At 35.1% G+C, this 21,226-nt stretch overlaps 1 protein-coding gene across 1 annotated transcript; it reads right to left on the minus strand.

Moving 5' to 3' along the window:
• Positions 1–6,882: 6,882 nt before the first annotated feature.
• LOC138305020 (multiple epidermal growth factor-like domains protein 10) lies at positions 6,883–14,584 on the minus strand. The gene is made up of 3 exons (XM_069245432.1): positions 14,556–14,584; positions 11,800–14,177; positions 6,883–6,980 (listed from the first exon to the last, which is right to left on the minus strand). Exons 1-3 carry the CDS (start codon positions 14,582–14,584, stop codon positions 6,883–6,885), a joined length of 2,505 nt encoding a protein of 834 aa, XP_069101533.1.
• Positions 14,585–21,226: the final 6,642 nt, after the last annotated feature.

The following is a 21,226-nucleotide window of genomic DNA, read 5'->3' on the forward strand; positions in this document are numbered from 1 at the left end:
GTAAACCCTTCAAACAAAATAAAGTCTTACAAAGGCAATCAATGCTTAATTAAATGACAAATGATTAACTTATGATAACAAAAATACCGCTGAGATTACCTCAAACATAATTATATTTTGAAAGATTATAGAATTTTTTTTCTCTATTATTTGCTTGACACTAATGATCTAATAATTTATTGCAGTAAAACACAGTTATAACGAACATTGGGGGACCAACGAAATCACCTAGTTATGACCAAAGTTCGTTATACACACATTAAATACATGTTATAGAAACTTTGAAGGGAAATAAAAATGACTACGTTATAACCATAAATCCGCTGTAGGCGTGATCGCTGTGAACGTTTGCCAATGTACTAGCAACGTAATTTTTCAAACGTTGCATAGTATAAATTGTATTAATGAATTCCGAAAACGTAAGTACGTTAAGAATTTTGAAATATGTGGGCATATATATAACTGTTAATAATAACTTGGGATGTGTCAAAATTTACTTTTACGAAAAATAGTGAACAAACAATATTGAGCTACAATTCCAAAGAAAATGTATTTAAACAGCAAAATATCTTCGTGTTGGAATCTATGGCCTATAAAGATATGCCAGAGCTTTGCAACCAATTTCATTATGCCCGCTAGAATACCCACAATATCTGGCAGTTGATTGTCTGCAAAACCCTAACATCTATATAGACCTAACTATCCTCGACCATATTTTAATACCTCCGTGAAGTTGATTCCTAGTTCCCAGTTCCTTATTCCATTACTTATTCGATTCCCTGATTACTTATTCGATTCCCTGATTACTTATTCGATTTCTAGCTACTAATTAACATCAGAAATGGTTCAAAATGCATTATCATGCATCACAATGATCTATTTTACCTTTTAATTACTCATTAAGGGCCCATTACTTATTCGAATCCCTCATTACTTATTCGATTCCCTGATTACTTATTCGATTCCCTGATTACTTATTCGATTTCTAGCTACTAATTAACATCAGAAATGGTTCAAAATGCATTATTATGCATCACAATGATCTATTTTACCTTTTAATTACTCATTAAGGGCCCATTACTTATTCGAATCCCTCATTACTTATTCGATTCCTTGATTACTTATTCGATTCCCTGGTTACTTATTCGATTTCTAGCTACTAATTAACATCAGAAATGGTTCAAAATGCATTGTTATGCATCAACATTATCTATTTGACCTTTTAATTACGCATTAAGGGCCCGTTACTTATTCGATATCCTGATTACTTGTTCGATTCCCTGGTTACTTATTCGATTTCTAGCTACTAATTAACATCAGAAATGGTTCAAAATGCATTATTATGCATCACAATGATCTATTTTACCTTTTAATTACTCATTAAGGGCCCATTACTTATTCGAATCACTCATTACTTATTTGATTCCCTGATTACTTATTCGATTCCCTGATTACTTATTCGATTTCTAGCTACTAAATAACATCAGCAATGGTTCAAAATGCATCATTATGCATCACAAGGATCTATTTTTACCTTTTATTTACTCATTAAGGACCCATTACTTATTCGAATCACTCATTACTTATTTGATTCCCTGATTACTTATTCGATTCCCTGATTACTTATTCGATTTCTAGCTTCTAAATAACATCAGCAATGGTTCAAAATGCATCATTATGCATCACAAGGATCTATTTTTACCTTTTAATTACTCATTAAGGGCCCATTACTTATTCGATTCCCTGATTACTTATTCGATTTCTAGCTACTAATTAACATCAGAAATGGTTCAAAATGCATTATCATGCATCACAATGATCTATTTGACCTTTTAATTAGTCATTAAGGGCCCATTACTGATTCGATATCCTGATTACTTATTCGATTCCCTGGTTACTTATTCGATTTCTAGCTACTAATTAACATCAGAAATGGTTCAAAATGCATTATTAAGCATCACAATGATCTATTTGATCTTTTAATTACTCATTAAGGGCCCATTACTTATTCGATTCCCTGATTACTTATTCGATTTCTTGCTACTAAATAACATCAGAAATGGTTCAAAATGCATTATCATGCATCACAATGATCTATTTGACCTTTTAATTAGTCATTAAGGGCCCATTACTGATTCGATATCCTGATTACTTATTCGATTCCCTGGTTACTTATTCGATTTCTAGCTACTAATTAACATCAGAAATGGTTCAAAATGCATTATTATGCATCACAATGATCTATTTGATCTTTTAATTACTCATTAAGGGCCCATTACTTATTAAATTCCCTGATTACTTATTCGATTCCCTAATTACTTATTCGATGTCTAGCTACTAATTAACATCAGAAATGGTTCAAAATGCATTATTATGCATCACAATTATCTATTTGACCAATTACTCATTAAGGGGAGGAAACATAAGGGTGGGACTTCATAAAGTTATGGTAAATACTGGGTGTCGCATAGGTCATGTTACCCATTGAAATGACATACATGGTCAAAAGACATGTATATGAATCCATTTACTCCAAAGTGTTGTATGAATAATACATGTATAAAGGAATAATTTGATTCTGCTAAAAAGCGTTGACGTCATAATGACGTCACACATTTGGGACAGTGGCATGTCAAGAGGACGATATACAGGTAATGAAACATGTTCCATCCTTTGGAAGACGTAGTGATTTTGGTTCTTTAATGTCCCATTTCTCAACAAATCAAATAATTTCTAAGTGAGTATTATCAGAATTACATAACGTAATCACCAACACCAGAAAACGTCCATATATATATATATATTAGGCATCAGAACAACTCTTCGATACCAGTGTTCTTAAGATGCTCAAATGTCAGTGGTAATGTTGTTTTGACTGCATTTTCTGCTTTTTATTGAAGATTCCATGTATTATTTTGTTTTTATGAAGGAAAAGAACATTTTAATTCCAGGCAGTTTACAAATGGAATCTCTTCGTGCTTCACGTTCTGTATCAAACAAACTAGAACACTTTGAGAGAGTATCATAGTTTTTGGGACACCCTGTATCACATAATGAAAATTGGCTTTACCGTGGGCCTTGACGGTCATCTGACTACTGACACAATTCAACATTGTCAAAAATACATTAGTGGCAAACAATTAAGGCAATACAAGGAACTCTTTAGTAAGTTTCTGATATATTTGACGAATGTGACCTTGAATGAAAATCAAGGTAATTCATTTGAACAAACTTGTAGCCCTTCATGCTAGCATATGACAGACCCAATATCAGGTCCCTAGGGCTTTTAGTTATTCACATGGTGTTGTTTAAAGATTTGATCATTTTGACCTATATAACCTGGAATAAAAGTCAAGGTCATTTATTTGAACACACTTGGTAACCCTTCGCCCCAGCATGTTTCAGGCCAAATACCAATACCCTAAGCCGTTTGATTATTGAGAAGAAGTCGTTTGAATATAACGTTTACGCACGGCGGTTGGCGATGGACAGAGTGTGATGAATATGTAATCCTGACCCTTCCGGACACAAGGCAATAAGATCATCAGAATGGGAGAACAGCGACCGGAGGTAAAAGTCAGAGAAATTAAGAAGAGCCAACGAAGCCGCAAGGATAATAACCTCAGCAGCCCCCACCTTGCAAATTCATCAAAACTCTAGACTGATCATTACTGCCTATAAACAATCTTCATTAGCTGACATATCCATCAGAAGATAAACTGGAGATATCCTGATGAACCTGGTTAATGGGCAAGCATGGACGAGATCGAGTACATCGCCCTCTGGTTTTATCACTTTTATCAAAACTCCAGGAAATTGATTCTTTGCCGAAAAACAGGATTAGTAAGAAGGGTAACAGCGGAGCTATATCTGGCCCAACAGAGGCACGAAGAGTGAATAGACAATGCATGGATATCACTCCTCCTGCGGCCTGATGCAAGAGAATGCAGAAAGATAGTCTTAAAAGATAATACTTTATGGAAATAGACACCAAATGCATAAGGGAGCCCTTTCAATGACTAACACAAAGGCTAGGATCGAGCTGACATTTCCGAGTAAAACCTGCCTGAGCGAAGCTTCCTGCGATAGTTTTCACGCGTGACGGTAAAGGATCTCGGGACCTGAATGCATAATCAGGGACCAGGCTGGTGCAGGATATAGGTTCTGGGTGGGAGAACCAGAGGAAAATCCACCAGACACGGACAAGAGCTCCGCAAATCATGGTTGCCACAGTGGCGCTATCAGAAGGAGAGATCAAAGGTGCTCCCGAAACTTCAGTAGTACCCTGCTCACTAGGTTGAATGGAGGAAAAACATAAGCACGTATCCCTCCCGATCCAGAGATAGTGTATCCACAGCCCAAACATTTGGTCTGGTACCGGAGAAACAGGTTGGCAACTGGGTCTTCAGGGAAGTAGCGAAAAGGTCTGTTTGAGGCTCCTGTCACCCGTGACAAATGCCCTCGAAGATCGAGGGATTTAGCAGCCATTGTGTCAGAACCGTCTGGCGGCGCCTAGAGAGAATATTCGGCAGAACATTAAACTGCAGAGATGCCCATAGCATCACAAACCACTGTGGAATGCAGAATCTTTTGAAAAGCCTGCAGAGCCAACAGAACAGCCCTCATCTCCACCCGTCGTAGTGCCCGGAAAGCTGTTTCCCAGATTGGCAATGGTCACCGGGATAAGCCCTCCACCCTATCAATCACGCATTCGTGAACAAGGTCATGGTGGGAGCTGGTTTGAACAACTGAAACCTCCCCACGGAGAACATTGTCTTTCATATTCCACCACCGAGCAATCTCTTTCACAAAATGGTTGAGAGGAAGCCAAGCCTCCCATATCTGATGGTAGGGACCCAGTTCGCGAGGAGGAACATCTGGAGATGTCTGATGTAATGTCTCCCCAGAGAGACCACATCTACCAGAGCGTTGAGGTAACTCAGAAAACTGAGAAACCAGCGAATCTTGACGTAGGACCAGTCATGAGCAACAAGACCAGCAAGATATTTGGCCTTATCGAACTTCTCCAACGATGGAAAAGCCATACTCTGAATCGTATTGAAATGTTTTCCCCAGGAAGACAAAGCCCTGAGAAGGGCAAAAAGGGTGTTCTGCTCACACTAGGTGGAACATGAGAGAATCGTCGAAATATACTTTCCCTGGAGTGCGTAAACCTCACGACAACCTGCAGCAGCTTGGTGAAAACCAAAGAAGTCGACATGGTCCGGAAGTGGAAAACTTTCCTGTTGCAAGTAGAACGGAATTTATGTGACGACTTCTTTCATGTTTCAAAATATTTTATTAAATCAAAAGATTTAAGTTTGATCGGGCAGCAGGCAAGGCCTGTATACGTCCCCTCCACACGATTGCATGCATGACACAAATCATGCATGTTAGTGAAAAACACACAATAGATGATGATGTACATATATTATAGAAGAAATTACCTATAGCGACATATAACATGCATAACTTTCTGTTGTATTAAACACTAAATGATAACGGTATTAATTGGTCAGTATTCAATATTCGCTTAATTTGATTTAAGTTAAACTAGATTTTGACTCTGAACTTAATCCTTCGATGTCAATCTCACTCACGACTTTCATTGTAACCAGGCAGCACTAGAATGTCCATGGTGTTTTACTTTTAAGTGCCTACCGACCACAAATATACAGATCATGAGCAATACTGAGAGAGTAAATGGTTATATATAAATACATGTCTATTCATAAAGGAAAAGAAATTAATATTTGTTTATTCGTTGCCTTCATGATTTCGCCAGTCTCTTGGTCAAGCCCCATCATAATATATGATACAGCAAAGGGGAAAGTAGGAATGGATAAAGTAAACATGCAGTTGCATTAAAAAATATATTAATTTTACTTAAAATTTCTAAAAGCTTAAAGGTCTACCTGTTGATTCAATGTATTTCTGGATGCATGCACACATTGCAGAATTTAGATCATAAATAAGGTGATTACTTCCCCGTTGTTGGCAAGTTAATATACATCAACATTTAGGTTAAGATTCAACTTAAGATTGAGTTGGATATCTACTTGTAGGAGAGACATACAGTCAATTAAAAGTCGTCTTTCAGTTATAAATCTAGGGTAAAATAGAAAGAAGAGACAAACATCCTCAACAGAGCTGCCAAAAATACAAGATGCATTATCAATAAGATGATCTTGATATAAATCTGAGTTTAATTGACTTGCTTGGTTTCTAAGTTGGCATAAAATAATGCTAAATGATCTAGATCCACTATACAAGTATCTAAAAGCATACGTACATACTTTCTCAGCATAACTGCGTATGGTATGACGGCCTGTTGTGCCGACTGTTTGATGATAATATGGAAGTAGGCTTCTACTGAAGTGGCCCACATTGAAGCTATGATGACCGATGGAGTCTCCATTTGAAGTTAGGAAAATCAACGTGCCTGTTGAAATCACATTGATATATGACTGAACGCCATGCTCTGGACTTCTTCTGGACCAGAAATATTCTTGAATAGAATCAGCTGTTTGTGTAGTCCTCCTCGACCGCGTTCTTTAGTCTCTAAAAGTGCATTATCCGGATCCCCGGAGGAGAAAAGAAGATGCGCTTTGTCAACACGAAGGATTCCGCAAAACGGGAATGCCCAACCCCTCAACAACTACAGACAAGGCCCAAGAGTCCTCTGTGATTTCCCTCCACTCCGGAAGGAAGGCAGACAGACGACCTCCTACAGGCAGATCGGGAGGAGGAAGATCTTCCCAGGTTGGAGAATCCTTTCCTATCATGAAGCCTAGTCTTGCGGCAGAAGGACCAGAATTTGAGACTGAAGGAGCCTAGTCCTACAGAACAGACCCTTTATCTGGAATGACCAAGGAAGGGGAGTCAGAAACTCTTCTTCTTATCTCCAAGAGGGCTTGGATCATTCCCATTGTTGTCCTTGAAGTAAGGCTTCCACTTCTGCTGCACAGGGGACTGGGGAGCTGAAATTTTAGCATTCTTCTTGGGTCGCGCTGATACCTGCGAGGTACTTGCCTTCAAGATCTGCATTCATTTCAAAGAAGGACAGAAGCGACCAAGTCCTCCTTCAAACCTTTATGAACAGAAGAAAGAGTCCTCCCAAAAAGAATGGACTCAGAAAAGATGAAGTCAACAAAAAGGAACGGCAAGGTTCATCGATTGCGCGGTTTTTTAAAACAGAAAAACGCCTAGCCAACAAGATCTTGGCGAGCAATAACACCTAAGGCGTGCACGGGATGGCGACCACTCCCGTAAGCGCATGTTCGACAAGAAATATATCATCCTGAATGGCAGCAAGTGCTTGGACGCGCATCCGATATGGTGTCTCCCGTCACTTGTTCTGGCACAAATATCAGAATAAAAATGTAATTAAAAATTCCATAAACAAGGAGTGTTTGAAGTGGAAGTAGGGGTTGAATGAAAGCTCACGTTTTAATAAGTGCAACATGTCTCTCTTTATCTCTTAATTTTTGAAATTTAATTCAGTGGCGTAGGAAGATGAAACGTAATGGGGGGCAAAGGTCCTCAATATTTTGTAACCCCCCCCCCCCCGCCGCACCTACAGGAGGAGATTAATTCAACTCCCAACCATATATGCTTTATGTTCATTTTTCATATATCATTAAATTTAATCCTTGTACACATTTATAGACAGTGGGGTCGCTGAAAGGAAATTAACGAATACGCAAATTGGCCAAATTAGCTTGTGAGCGTCGAAGGCGCGATATTTTAGTGTTTTAGGGGTCTGAGGGTGATCCCCCGGAAAAAATATTGTAATTCAGAATGGCTGAGATGAGTTTTACCAGGTATTTTGACGATTTTGCGAGCGCCCGAAAGCGCGAGATTTTTGTTTTTTGGGGGTCCGGGACCTCCCCCGGGAAAAATAGCTTTATATTTAGATTAGCTTAAATGAGTTCTGATGAATTTGCGAGCGCCCGAAAGCGCGAGATTTTGGTGTTTGTGGGGTCCGGGGGTCTCCACTGGAAAAAAATTACGATTTAGAATGGCTTAGATGAGTTTTTCGATGCATTTTGATGAGTATGCGAGCGCCCAAAGGCGCGAGAATTTGGTGTTAGGGGGGTCTGGAGGTCTCCCCCGGGAAAAAAATTACGATTTTGAATGGCTGAGATGAGTTATACGATGTATTCACACCATCGGCACATTGTTGTGTAACATAAAAAATGAATTAATTGTCTCGGTAAGACATATAAATAAATTGATCTTTTAAGATACATTTTTTAAAATAGTACATAGAATCCCTTGATGGACATTTTTAGTCTAGTTTGTGTGTATTGAATTTTTACTATTTAAGGTTTGACATTATGTGCTTGAACGTTTTTAGGAAATTTTCTAGAATGAAGTACGAAAATAAATGTGCAGGAGGACCCCCCCCCCCCCCCCTCCGTTTCCTACGCCCCTGCTAATTGGATTTACGTGCGAACAGCTAGTTGGATATAGGCTCGCGCGTGTATGTCCGTTCGCGAACGCTCGTCATTCTGAACACGCCACTGTAATGAAGCCAGCGCTCGCAATGCCCTGTTCAGGGAAGAGATAACTCTGTCCTGAATGTCGGCTTGTTCTGGCTCGGATATCCAACCCTCACCCACCCTATAGACAAACTGTCAGAATTCTATATAAGACACAATCTGAATGAGGAGACGGAGCAACATCGTTCTCTTGTGATGTTCCTTGCAGTCGAAAAATTATTTTATCCACTAAATCACTTATTAAATCAAAATATCAAATAGTTCATTATAATACCAACAAATACATTTTGTACCACTTTTGATATTTATAAAGTAATTATGAATCTAATAAGTAATCGTGATATCGAATAAGTAATCAGGAAATCGAATAGGTAAGAGGCCTTTAATTGGCAATTAAAAGGTCAAATACATCATTATAATACATACCAATTCATTTTAAACAATTTCTGATGTTAAGTAGTAGCTAGAATTCGAATAAGTAATCAGAAAATCGAATAAGTAATCAGGGAATCGAATAGGTAATCAGGGAATATAATAAGTAATGGGCCCTTAATGAACATTTAAATGTCAAATTCATCATTCTGATGCATAATAATGAATTTTGAACCATTTCTGATGTTAATTAGTAGCTAAAAATCGAATAAGTAATCAGGGAATCGAATAAGTAATCAGGATATCGAATCAGTAATTGGCCCTCAATGAGTAATTAAAAGATCAAATTGATCATTGTGATGCATAATAATGCATTTTGAACCATTTCTGATGTTAATTAGTGGCTAGAAATCGAATAAGTAACCAGGGAATCGAATAAGTAATCAGGGAATCGAATAAGTAATGGGCCCTTAATGAGTAATTAAAAGGTCAAATAGATCATTGTGATGCATAATAATGCATTTTGAACCATTTCTGATGTTAATTAGTAGCTAGAAATCGAATAAGTAACCAGGGAATCGAATAAGTAATCAGGGAATCGAATAAGTAATGAGGGATTCGAATAAGTAATGGGCCCTTAATGAGTAATTAAAAGGTCAAATAGATCATTGTGATGCATAATAATGCATTTTGATCATTTCTGATGTTAATTAGTAGCTAGAAATCGAATAAGTAATCAGGGAATCGAATAAGTAATCAGGGAATCGAATAAGTAATGGGCCCTTAATGAGTAATTAAAAGGTCAAATAGATCATTGTGATGCATAATAATGCATTTTGAACCATTTCTGATGTTAATTAGTAGCTAGAAATCGAATAAGTAACCAGGGAATCGAATAAGTAATCAGGGAATCGAATAAGTAATGAGGGATTCGAATAAGTAATGGGCCCTTAATGAGTAATTAAAAGGTCAAATAGATCATTGTGATGCATAATAATGCATTTTGAACCATTTCTGATGTTAATTAGTAGCTAGAAATCGAATAAGTAACCAGGGAATCGAATAAGTAATCAGGGAATTGAATAAGTAATGAGGGATTCGAATAAGTAATGGGCCCTTAATGAGTAATTAAAAGGTAAAATAGATCATTGTGATGCATAATAATGCATTTTGAACCATTTCTGATGTTATTTAGTAGCTAAAAATCGAATAAGTAATCAGGGAATCGAATAAGTAATCAGGATATCGAATCAGTAATTGGCCCTCAATGAGTAATTAAAAGATCAAATTGATCATTGTGATGCATAATAATGCATTTTGAACCATTTCTGATGTTAATTAGTGGCTAGAAATCGAATAAGTAATCAGGGAATCGAATAAGTAATCAGGGAATCGAATAAGTAATGGGCCCTTAATGAGTAATTAAAAGGTCAAATAGATCATTGTGATGCATAATAATGCATTTTGAACCATTTCTGATGTTAATTAGTAGCTAGAAATCGAATAAGTAACCAGGGAATCGAATAAGTAATCAGGGAATCGAATAAGTAATGAGGGATTCGAATAAGTAATGGGCCCTTAATGAGTAATTAAAAGGTCAAATAGATCATTGTGATGCATAATAATGCATTTTGATCATTTCTGATGTTAATTAGTAGCTAGAAATCGAATAAGTAATCAGGGAATCGAATAAGTAATCAGGGAATCGAATAAGTAATGGAATAAGGAACTGGGAACTAGGAATCAACTTCACGGAGGTGTTCAATGCTTATATTTTCATTGCTAACTCATCCTGTAAATGTCTACATTACAATTGTGTAATTTAAACCAGGAAAGTAAGCTATCAACGACGATATATTCCGCAAAATGGACCAGCAACTTTGGCGATGAACATCTGACATTACCATGGCAACATTTGTTACAGTGTACACTTTAATGGTTAAATAAATTCACATAGACTTGGGTTAGATAGTTTATAAAGGAACTATGACAAGCAAATGTAAATATATAGAGGACATTTCTTGTTTCTATAACAGTTATATTTATCGCACTCCTGAAATAACTTTCCAACTGACAAGTTGAAATATTACTAATATACATCAAGAACAAAAAACATTCTTTTTATTTCATTTGTTTTCTTGCTTCCATTTTCAAAAGACCATCGCTAATTGTTCTGCCAAAGGTTTTTCCGCCATAGTATTGTACAGAGTTATATGCCCTTACAATTATTACGTCGTATTTCTGTGAGCATAGCGTCATATTTCTACATGAAAATATAACGTCATTTTCGCGCATAAACTAATGACGTAACTATCAAAATGATATTTTCAATGTCAATGCTGCATTCTTATTGGTCAAAAGCGAGTGAAAATATCAAAATTGAAGTATATTACTTGAATGTTCACCGCAAAACCTTATATTTCACTGCGAAAAATATAATAACAATATTTACAGTTTGCACTGACATTGACCCAATTACCATGCTTTCTAGTATTATCATTATCAGTGTATAATGAGAGCACAACACGTAAGGCGATTCTATTGTTACGGGAATAGTCGATGGCGTAGCAACGTGGGGTCATGACGCCACTTTAGGTGGGAACACATGAATGACTCGATTCCATCGATCAGCTATTCAATCGCATTCGTTGATGATGACGGGAGAGAAAAATATATGGATATTTTAATAAAAAATATGCAACTGCCGCGGGAATAAATAATAATCATTAATTTTAAAAAAATGTAAATATAAGGAATAGATGTTTATTTTGTTGAGGTTATGAGGGTATAATGATAATGGATCACGTGTAAATTATGTAACCCCGGCTTCTTCGCCGGGGTTACATAATTTACACGTGATCCATTATCATTATACCCTCATAACCTCAACAAAATAAACATCTATTCCTTAAATAACACTTACCTGGATTGCACACTGGACCAATATTAGTTACACAGAGCCCATTTTTAACTTCATCAACTTCCTGAATGCTACAATGGTCTGAGCAGTTCTCGCCAAAGAAGTTATCGTCACAAACTAAGAATCCATTTACGTCACAATGACCATGATCTACATCTGCACAAATGACGTCACAGTTTTCTCCATAATATCCTTCGTTGCATTCTAGGGTGCCATTCATTGTACAGTGACTATGTAAAGAACTGTTGCAAAAAGTTAAACAATCTGTACCGAAATAATCCGTTTCACATTCCAGCGTCCCCAAATCATTGCATTGTCCATGTAAAGTGTTTGAACAGGTGATACTGCATTGTGGACCATAGAAGCCAGCTTTACAAATAAGGCTTCCATTGTTGTTACAAGTACCGTGAGTCGTATTTACACATGAAATATTACAGTCAGGACCGAAGAAACTCATTTCACATATAAGCTTTCCGCTAACATTACACGTTCCATGTGTCTTGTTTAAACAAGCTACATCACAACTATTTCCAAAAAACCCTGTTTCGCAAATGAGAATTCCGTCATGGTTGCATGTTCCATGTGGCGTATTTGAACAAGCCACTTCACAAGTATTTCCAAAGAAACCTGTTTCGCATGTAAGAATTCCGTCATGATTGCATGTTCCATGTGACTTGTTTGAACAGGCAACGTCACAAGTGTTTCCAAAGAAACCTGTTTCGCAAAGAAGAATTCCGTTGTGATTGCATGTTCCATGGGACGTATTTGAACAAGCAATATCACAATTTGGACCAAAGAAACCTGTTTCGCATATGAGAATTCCGTCATGATTGCATGTTCCATGTGACTTATTTGAACAGGCAACGTCACAAGTGTTTCCAAAGAAACCTGTTTCGCAAATGACAATTCCGTTGTGATTGCATGTCCCGTGGGACGAATTTGAACAAGCAACATCGCAAGTAATCCCAAAGAAACCGATTTCGCATATGAGAATTCCGTCGTGATTGCATGTTCCATGTGACGTATTTGAACAAGCCACATCACAAGTGTTACCAAAGAATCCTGTTTCGCAAATGAGAATTCCGTCATGATTGCATGTCCCGTGGGACGTATTTGAACAAGAAACATTACAATTTGGACCAAAGAAACCTGTTTCGCATATGAGAATTCCGTCGTGATTGCATGTTCCTTGTGACGTATTTGAACAAGCCACATCACAAGTGTTACCAAAGAATTCTTTTTCACAAATGAGAATTCCGTCATGATTGCATGTCCCGTGGGACGTATTTGAACAAGACACATCACAATTTGGACCAAAGAAACCTGTTTCGCATATTAGAATTCCGTTGTGATTGCATGTTCCATGTGACGTATTTGAACAAGACACATCACAATTTGGACCAAAGAAACCTGTTTCGCATATGAGAATTCCATCATGATTGCATGTTCCATGAGATGTATTTGAACAAGCGACATCACAATTTGGACTAAAGAAACCCGCTTTGCAGATGAGAGTTCCGTGTTGATTACATGTTCCATGTGTCGTATTTGAACAGTGGACGTCACAATTTGAGCCAAAGAAGCTTGTTTTACAAATGTAATTTCCATTGTCGTCACATATCTTGTTCCCTTTCGGGATACATGGCACATTACATAATACTCCGTAAAAGTTGACGTTACATCGAATTTTTCCATTGACATCACATTTACCATGGACTGTCGGAACACAATGTGTGGAACATGTGGGTCCAAAGTAACCAGGATCACAGACAAGGTCAGTCCCATTACAATGCCCATGCTGTGTATGTGGACAAACCTTGTTACAGCAAGGACCATAGTAAGCTGTCGTACATACCAATGTCCCCTCGACATTCCGAATAAAATGAGTTATAACTGGGGAGCTACAGCGGGACGCACAATTATCTCCATAAAAGAAGTCCTTGCACACTTTTTTGCCTGTGCTCGAACAGTTAACATTACCATGAGGGACGCAATTGACGCTACAGTTTTGACCGTAATAGTGCGTGGAACATTGGAGGTGTCCACGGGCGTCACATCTTCCATGGGAGTTGTCCACGCAGTGAACATCACATTTAGAGCCATAATAATTAGGTCTGCATCTTAGATTTCCGTTATTGTCACAGTATCTATGTCCAGTTGGTACACAGTGAACGTCACAATTAGGCCCATAGTAAGTGTTATTACATACCATATGTCCCAGATTATCACAGACTCCGTGTTCAGTAGGTATACAAATCCTATCACAGTTAGGTCCATAGTGGTTTGACTCGCACACAAGACGGCCATCTTGGTTACATACACGATGCTGTTCTGGTTTTGATGAACATGTAACTCGGAACACCTCGTAATCTAAGGTCAAACTATAAAAAATATATGAATGAAAGGTTTTATTAATCATAATTGCATAGTATTGATTTACATCGTGGACTGATATATTGTAATAAGTTAAAGGTTTGTTTCGCCCAATCTAATAAATATTTTTTGTAAAACCCGACAAACAGCAAATGAAGCTGCAATGGTTTTGGTTGTTGAAGTTTCGCGCGTGCGCATTGTTGCGTACTAAAAGTAAACAAAACAAAATGGAGAACGAAAGCGCGTGAGAACAAATGTATTTTAATCGGCAACAAAGAGCAGGAAATTGGAATGGAATCGGCAGCATCCTATGGTATCTTTAGGGAGTAAAGATCAGAGCGAACGTATTTCACATCGGTACATGTATCTCTGGTTTTTAACCTCACTTGCCAGGACTGTCACTGCTCTCCGACATTTTGTTGCACACTCTCGTTTGTTGATACTGCCTTGTTTTCGATACTAGAATTTAAAGTGGATGTGTCGCCTGCAAAGCAGTTCAAAACATCACAAAAAATAGTTATTTACAGTTGAAAATTTGTGTTTAATAATTAGGTGAAATTATTAAGTCATGTAACTCTTGAGTTACCCTAAGTCGACCTAAACTATCTCGATGGCAGAAATATGTCACCATAGATTTGTCTTTTCCCGCAAATTTTCGTTTTTCTTATTCCTGGATTAACTCATCTGACGGAAGGTTGTTCCAAAAATTTAACATTCTCAGCTTTACCTTTATTTCTAACGGATATCTTCTCAATTCACCATAGCATATTTATTTGTGAGCCCTTTTTCTCTTATACCTACGGGTATAAACCTGGTTTATCCCATGCGATATACTCATGCCGCCATCTGAGACTGTATTACATGCCTATCAATGTCATTCAACTTAAAGACGTCACTGCGTCAACAAAGTATTATTATCGCAATGAATATTAACGTTATGCTTAGAAATTATGCTGGTTTTATTATAAAGAATGCAAACAACGGGATTTGCGTAAAAATATCACTCAATTTGTATATGTAAGGAAAATTAACTTGCAGTTGCGGTTTCCTCGAACTTATTTCTCATTATGGTTGGCTATCTTAATTGAAAAAAAAATGTAAGAAAGCGTCGAATTATGAGACAAATACTCTTACATAAGCGGATATAAAGGATAGCGATACAGTAGCATCGATATCACAAAAGATCACAAGTCTTGGGTTCTGTTGAATTTTGTAACCCTCCGGTAGAACATCCTAGCCTTCCACGTAGGAAAGCGTCTCAAAACTACCATTTTTGTCATTGATAATCCATGCTATACATTACGGTATCAAGAGGGTACATTAAGTAAAAAAAACACTTACACTGCATGTGTGTTATAGTATGTCTTTGTAACATGTCTGACGTCACTGCCTTCTGTGGTCACTGCTGCCTCTGAGATGAATGGATTAACCAAGAACGAACCAATGAGATTTGTCGCTTGACCGTTCCCATAGAATAGGACCTGGAATCTGTACCTTGGCTAACATTAAAACAATATTTTAACAAAGGATATCAACATGTAGCAGAGTGTTCTTCAACGACCAATTAGAGATTCATGCTAATCCCAGGTAACTGCTAGTGGTAAACGGTTACCAAGTTCGAACATCTCAACAGATCAACCAAAATGTCAATAACCTTTTAAAATATTTCTGTAATGAAAATGGCAACTATGATGAAATAACTTATAATTTTTAAAATGAATTGTGGAATTTTTTAGGAATAAAATGGGAGTTTACATTCTAAATGGAATCTTTATTGATATAAATATATTGATTATTTTCTCCATGTATCTCTCTTAACGTATAACAATGTTCACATTAATGAGAGATCTTTTGTTAAAAAAACCCAACAAATTCAGTTGCTTTGATTGCATGAATACTATTTTCACAAGACTGAGGCAACGGACGATTACGAAAATGTTATCCTCTAAAATGGTAGTTATTTTTTTTTTCTTTCTGTGCGCAATAAATTAATCAAATTTGTCAGAAAAATAATCAAAAGATTATTAAGGAATAAAGTACGTCCACATGCATATAGTACGGTATATGTTGGAAAAAAAGAAATATTTTAATTAAACCAACAGTGATGAATACTTGTTCTTTGACTATAGTTATGACATTAGACACCTTAAAATGGTTTCGATTGATAAAAGAGATAATACCAGAGTTCTGATACAGTATATGTAAAACGTACCGACCACGTCGGAAAATGAATGATAATAGGGTTGGATAAGTCCCCGATTGTTTCTCCAAATACTGTGCGTTGACTTCCTGTATAGTCCGTACTGCCTTTTACGATCTTGTTACATGTTTTCAGAGCACTCTCCCTTAAATATAGAACAAGGAAGCAGCATGTACATGTAGATGATATAACAGAAACTGATATCTTTTACGATCATCTATGGAATTTAACAACAGTGTCAGAAATGTAATAACATACATCATAGTTGATGAATCGTGCATAACATAAATCAGTGACGTTTACCTGAAACAAATCTGCGCCGCAGGGTGACATACTGGTATACAGGTACTGCTGGGTTTGGTGCATGGACAATCGGGTATGTAAAGGTTCTTTAGTGTTATCCTCAAAGTGTAATCACCAGTCGTCTACAATTAATGTAAAGGTTTCTTTAGTAATATCCTCTAAGATGATACATTAACTAAATATTTCTATTTTTGTATTGAAGATATATCCATCTCGTCGGTAGAAGTATGTGTACTGGTAGTGAGCTTTTTCTGCTCAATGGACGATAAGATCTAAATAGTATTTTCGAGTTACATGATCATAAGATTATAAGAATCGGATGCATACAATAAAACACAACATGTGATGCAGACATCGCAATGCAAGTAAAAGTATGTTAAATACAAGCAGAATTTGTTTTTATTTTACCAGATAAAAAAGAAGAGAATTATTTAATTGAACGCCACTATATTAAAGAAAGCCATTTAAGTGCCAATTTTACAAATGGTACAAATAAAGAGAAATCCTATTTTTGTTTAGTTATATAGCGACTTATGTTATATAAAGGTATTTATTTATAGACGCATAAGGTCCAATATTGTCCTTTAAGAAGTAGTTTCAGGGCAAAGGGCATTGAATGATTCATCCTAAAGTAATGTAAATAATGATAAAAGTGTTGTTTCCAGTCGGTAACGATAAAAAGTCCTGCTAATGTCATGGCAAATAATTTTAAATTGCTGATCTAAATATTATTCAAAACATCTCGCGTTTTAGTAACATGAAATATTAATGAAAGTACATGTATTTAGTAAATGTGTTTTAAAGATTCACACGAGGGCACTGATGTAAAAGAATCAAACCGTGTAAACATTTATGAAAGCAAAAAGGGTTCTCAGCATTGGTGGTACATGTAGCATATATACAAGAATAATTACATTTTGCCGCAGAGACTCCGATTACTCTAATGAAAAACGTGATCTGCATTATGAGCCAATAAATGCAGCCTAGACTTGGTGTAGTAATATCTATATAAATGGAAGTGAGTCTTGTTTACTGACAACATGTTAGTCCACGCGGGAACATTGACATTGTAGTTGAATGAACCAGTTTGGTTATGAAACTATAACAAAATCTTATATTTGTCTGGATAATTGAAAGTAAAATGAAAAGCTACTGAAAAACATTGAATTTTTTTTTGTCTTTTCAATTTTTTATATGGACTATATTTCATCACTTTGAACTTGGCTGTTCAGGTTAAATGGCTGAAGTGGGAAATTCAAATGTTCACTCGCATCTAAATTATGTTTTACTTTGAATTAGAAAGAAAAATGTAAATATAACAAGTAAAGGATTGTTAGATTGCATTTATTGTAGATGTAAATGCAATCTGGGTGGCAGATAAATAGAATAGCGCCTGTTAAATAATTACATACATGAAAAAAAATGAATGAATAAGAAAATGAAATATTAAAACATAGTACGGGTTAATCAGAAATAAATAAAAGCCTAGCATGAACAAATACAGGTTAAAGTTACCACAAAGACCATGTCAAAATTACGAAACATTGATGATTTTTTTTCTCAAAATAATCTAATTTATTATTTCTTATCGTGACATTTGTTATATTACAATATACAATATATATTGATTGAAATTGTAAAAGTGTACAAATAACCAAACTAATCAATACACAATGTACAATAGGTATTGGTTAAAATTTTAAAAGTTTAAAAAAAACCAAATAAATCAAGACACAATGTACAATAGGTATTGGTTAAAATTTTAAAAGTTTACAAAAAACCAAATAAATCAAGACACAATGTACAATAGGTATTGGTTAAAATTTTAAAAGTTTACAAAAAACCAAATAAATCAAGACACAATGTACAATAGGTATTGGTTAAAATTTTAAAAGTGTACTAACAACCAAATAAATCAATATACAATATACAATAGGTATTGGTTAAAATTGTAAAAGTGTACTAACAACCAAATAAATCAATACACAATATACAATAGGTATTCATTAAAATTGTAAAAGTGTACTAATAACCAAACAAATCAATATACAATATACAATAGGTATTGGTTAAAATTTTAAAAGTGTACAAATAATCAAATAAATCAATATACAATGTACAATAGGTATTGATTAAAATGGTAAAAGTGTACAAATAACCAAATAAATCAATACAAAATGTACAATAGGTATTGATTAAAATTTTAAAAGTGTACAAATAACCAAATAAATCAATACAAAATGTACAATAGGTATTGATTAAAATGGTAAAAGTGTACAGATAACCAAACAAATCAATACACAATATACAATAGGTATTGATTAAAATTGTAAAAGTGTACTAATAACCAAACAAATCAATATACAATATACAATAGGTATTGATTAAAATTGTAAAAGTGTACAAATAATCAAATAAATCAATATACAATGTACAATAGGTATTGATTAAAATTTTAAAAGTTTACAAAAAACCAAATAAATCAAGACACAATGTACAATAGGTATTGATTAAAATTTTAAAAGTGTACAAATAACCAAATAAATCAATACAAAATGTACAATAGGTATTGATTAAAATGGTAAAAGTGTACAAATAATCAAATAAATCAATATACAATGTACAATAGGTATTGGTTAAAATTTTAAAAGTGTACAAATAACCAAACAAATCAATATACAATATACAATAGGTATTGATTAAAATTGTAAAAGTACTGATAACCAAACAAATCAATATACCATATACAATAGGTATTGTTAAAATTGTAAAAGTGTACAAATAATCAAATAAATCAATATACAATGTACAATATGTATTCATTAAAATTGTAAAAGTGTACTAATAACCAAATAAATCAATATACAATATACAATAGGTATTGGTTAAAATTGTAAAAGTGTACTAACAACCAAATAAATCAATACACAATATACAATAGGTATTGGTTAAAATTGTAAAAATGTACAAATAACCAAATAAATAAATACACAATGTACAATAGTTATTGATTTAAATTTTAAAAGTGTACTAACAACCAAATAAATCAATACACAATATACAATAGGTATTGGTTAAAATTGTAAAAGTGTACTAACAACCAAACAAATCAATACACAATATACAATAGGTATTGGTTAAAATTGTAAAAGTGTACTAATAACCAAATAAATCAATACACAATATACAATAGGTATTGGTTAAAATTGTAAAAGTGTACTAATAACCAAATAAATCAATACAAAATATATAATAGGTATTCATTAAAATTGTAAAAGTGTACTAATAACCAAATAAATCAATCATAGCAAATTATGAATAAATTTAGATGTATATTGTTTACCATATCATTTAAACCTAAACAAGATACTTACTGCTAACAGAGACAAGAATTCCACGGAAGTGGATGTGTTGCCTGCACAGCATCACAAAAAAATAATTATTTACAGTTGAATATATTGTTAATAATTCAGGTGAAGAAATCAAGTTCCATAACTCTTGCAAATATTGATTGATTTTGAAAAGTATCGAATCCATCTAAGATCTCATTGATATAAAGCAATATACCAAATTTGGTTGGAATCGGAAAATAAATACTAATGTTTTCAAGCGGAAGCCATGTTTCGACTATTTTAAGGTCCCGTAACTCTTGCAAATATTGATAGATTTTGACCAGTATCGAACCCTACTAAGATCTCATTAATATAAAGCAACATACCAAATTTGGTTGAAATCGGACAATAAATATTTAAGTTATCGAGCGGAAACCATGGATTTTTCTGTTTTGATAATTTAATAACTCTTGAAAATATCGACGGATTTTGACCATTATTGAACTCATCCAAGAACTCATTAATATAAAACAATTTATGAAATTTGGTTGAAATTGGACGATAAATATTTAAGTTATCGAGCGGAAAAAATTGATTTTTCTGTTTTGGCGATTTTAAAGTCCCGTAATTTTTGCAAATATTGACGGATTTTGACCATTATCAAACCCATCTGAGATCTCATTGATATAAAGCTATAAACCAAATTTGGTTGAAATCGGACAATAAATACTTCAGTTATCGCACGGAAACCGTTTTCCGGACGCCGACGCCGACGACACCGTCGACGCCGACGCCGACATAGTGATACCTAAGTGTCGCCCTTGCGTTGCAGGCGACACAATAAAAATCGGTTGAATTGTCATAAATTAATTCACTATGTGTACTACGTAATTAAACAAAGTGAATATGAGAGACTAGTAATAACAAGCAAAAGATGTATTATCAATACAAGAAGATTAATACACTTGACTGTCTACTTACAATGTTGATGATAATTGTAATAAGTAAACACTGTAAGATCGTCTGGGTCATCTTTGCTTGAATCCTATCCACTTGGGTCACCTAAATAATCACTGTTATCGGGTGATAATTACTCCACAGGCTTTTACCGTTATGGGACAGACCAAAAAATAGCCTGATCATTTAATGTCACTCTGTAACCTTATATAACATTTGTTTATCGATGAAGATATATAATTGGGTTGTGTGTCAGATATATTTC

The sequence above is a fragment of the Argopecten irradians genome, chromosome 12, assembly GCF_041381155.1.
Source record: "Argopecten irradians isolate NY chromosome 12, Ai_NY, whole genome shotgun sequence".
Taxonomy (NCBI): domain Eukaryota; kingdom Metazoa; phylum Mollusca; class Bivalvia; order Pectinida; family Pectinidae; genus Argopecten; species Argopecten irradians.

Coding starts and splice junctions, on each gene's coding strand:
- LOC138305020 (XM_069245432.1), bottom strand. CDS start 14,584: ATGTCGGAGAGCAGTGACAGTCCTGGCAA. Junction 14,178..14,555: donor AGCAGTGACAGTCCTGGCAA/GTGAGGTTAAAA, acceptor TATTTTTTATAG/TTTGACCTTAGATTACGAGG. Junction 6,981..11,799: donor TGGTCCAGTGTGCAATCCAG/GTAAGTGTTATT, acceptor CTAAAATTTCAG/CTCCCCAGTCCCCTGTGCAG.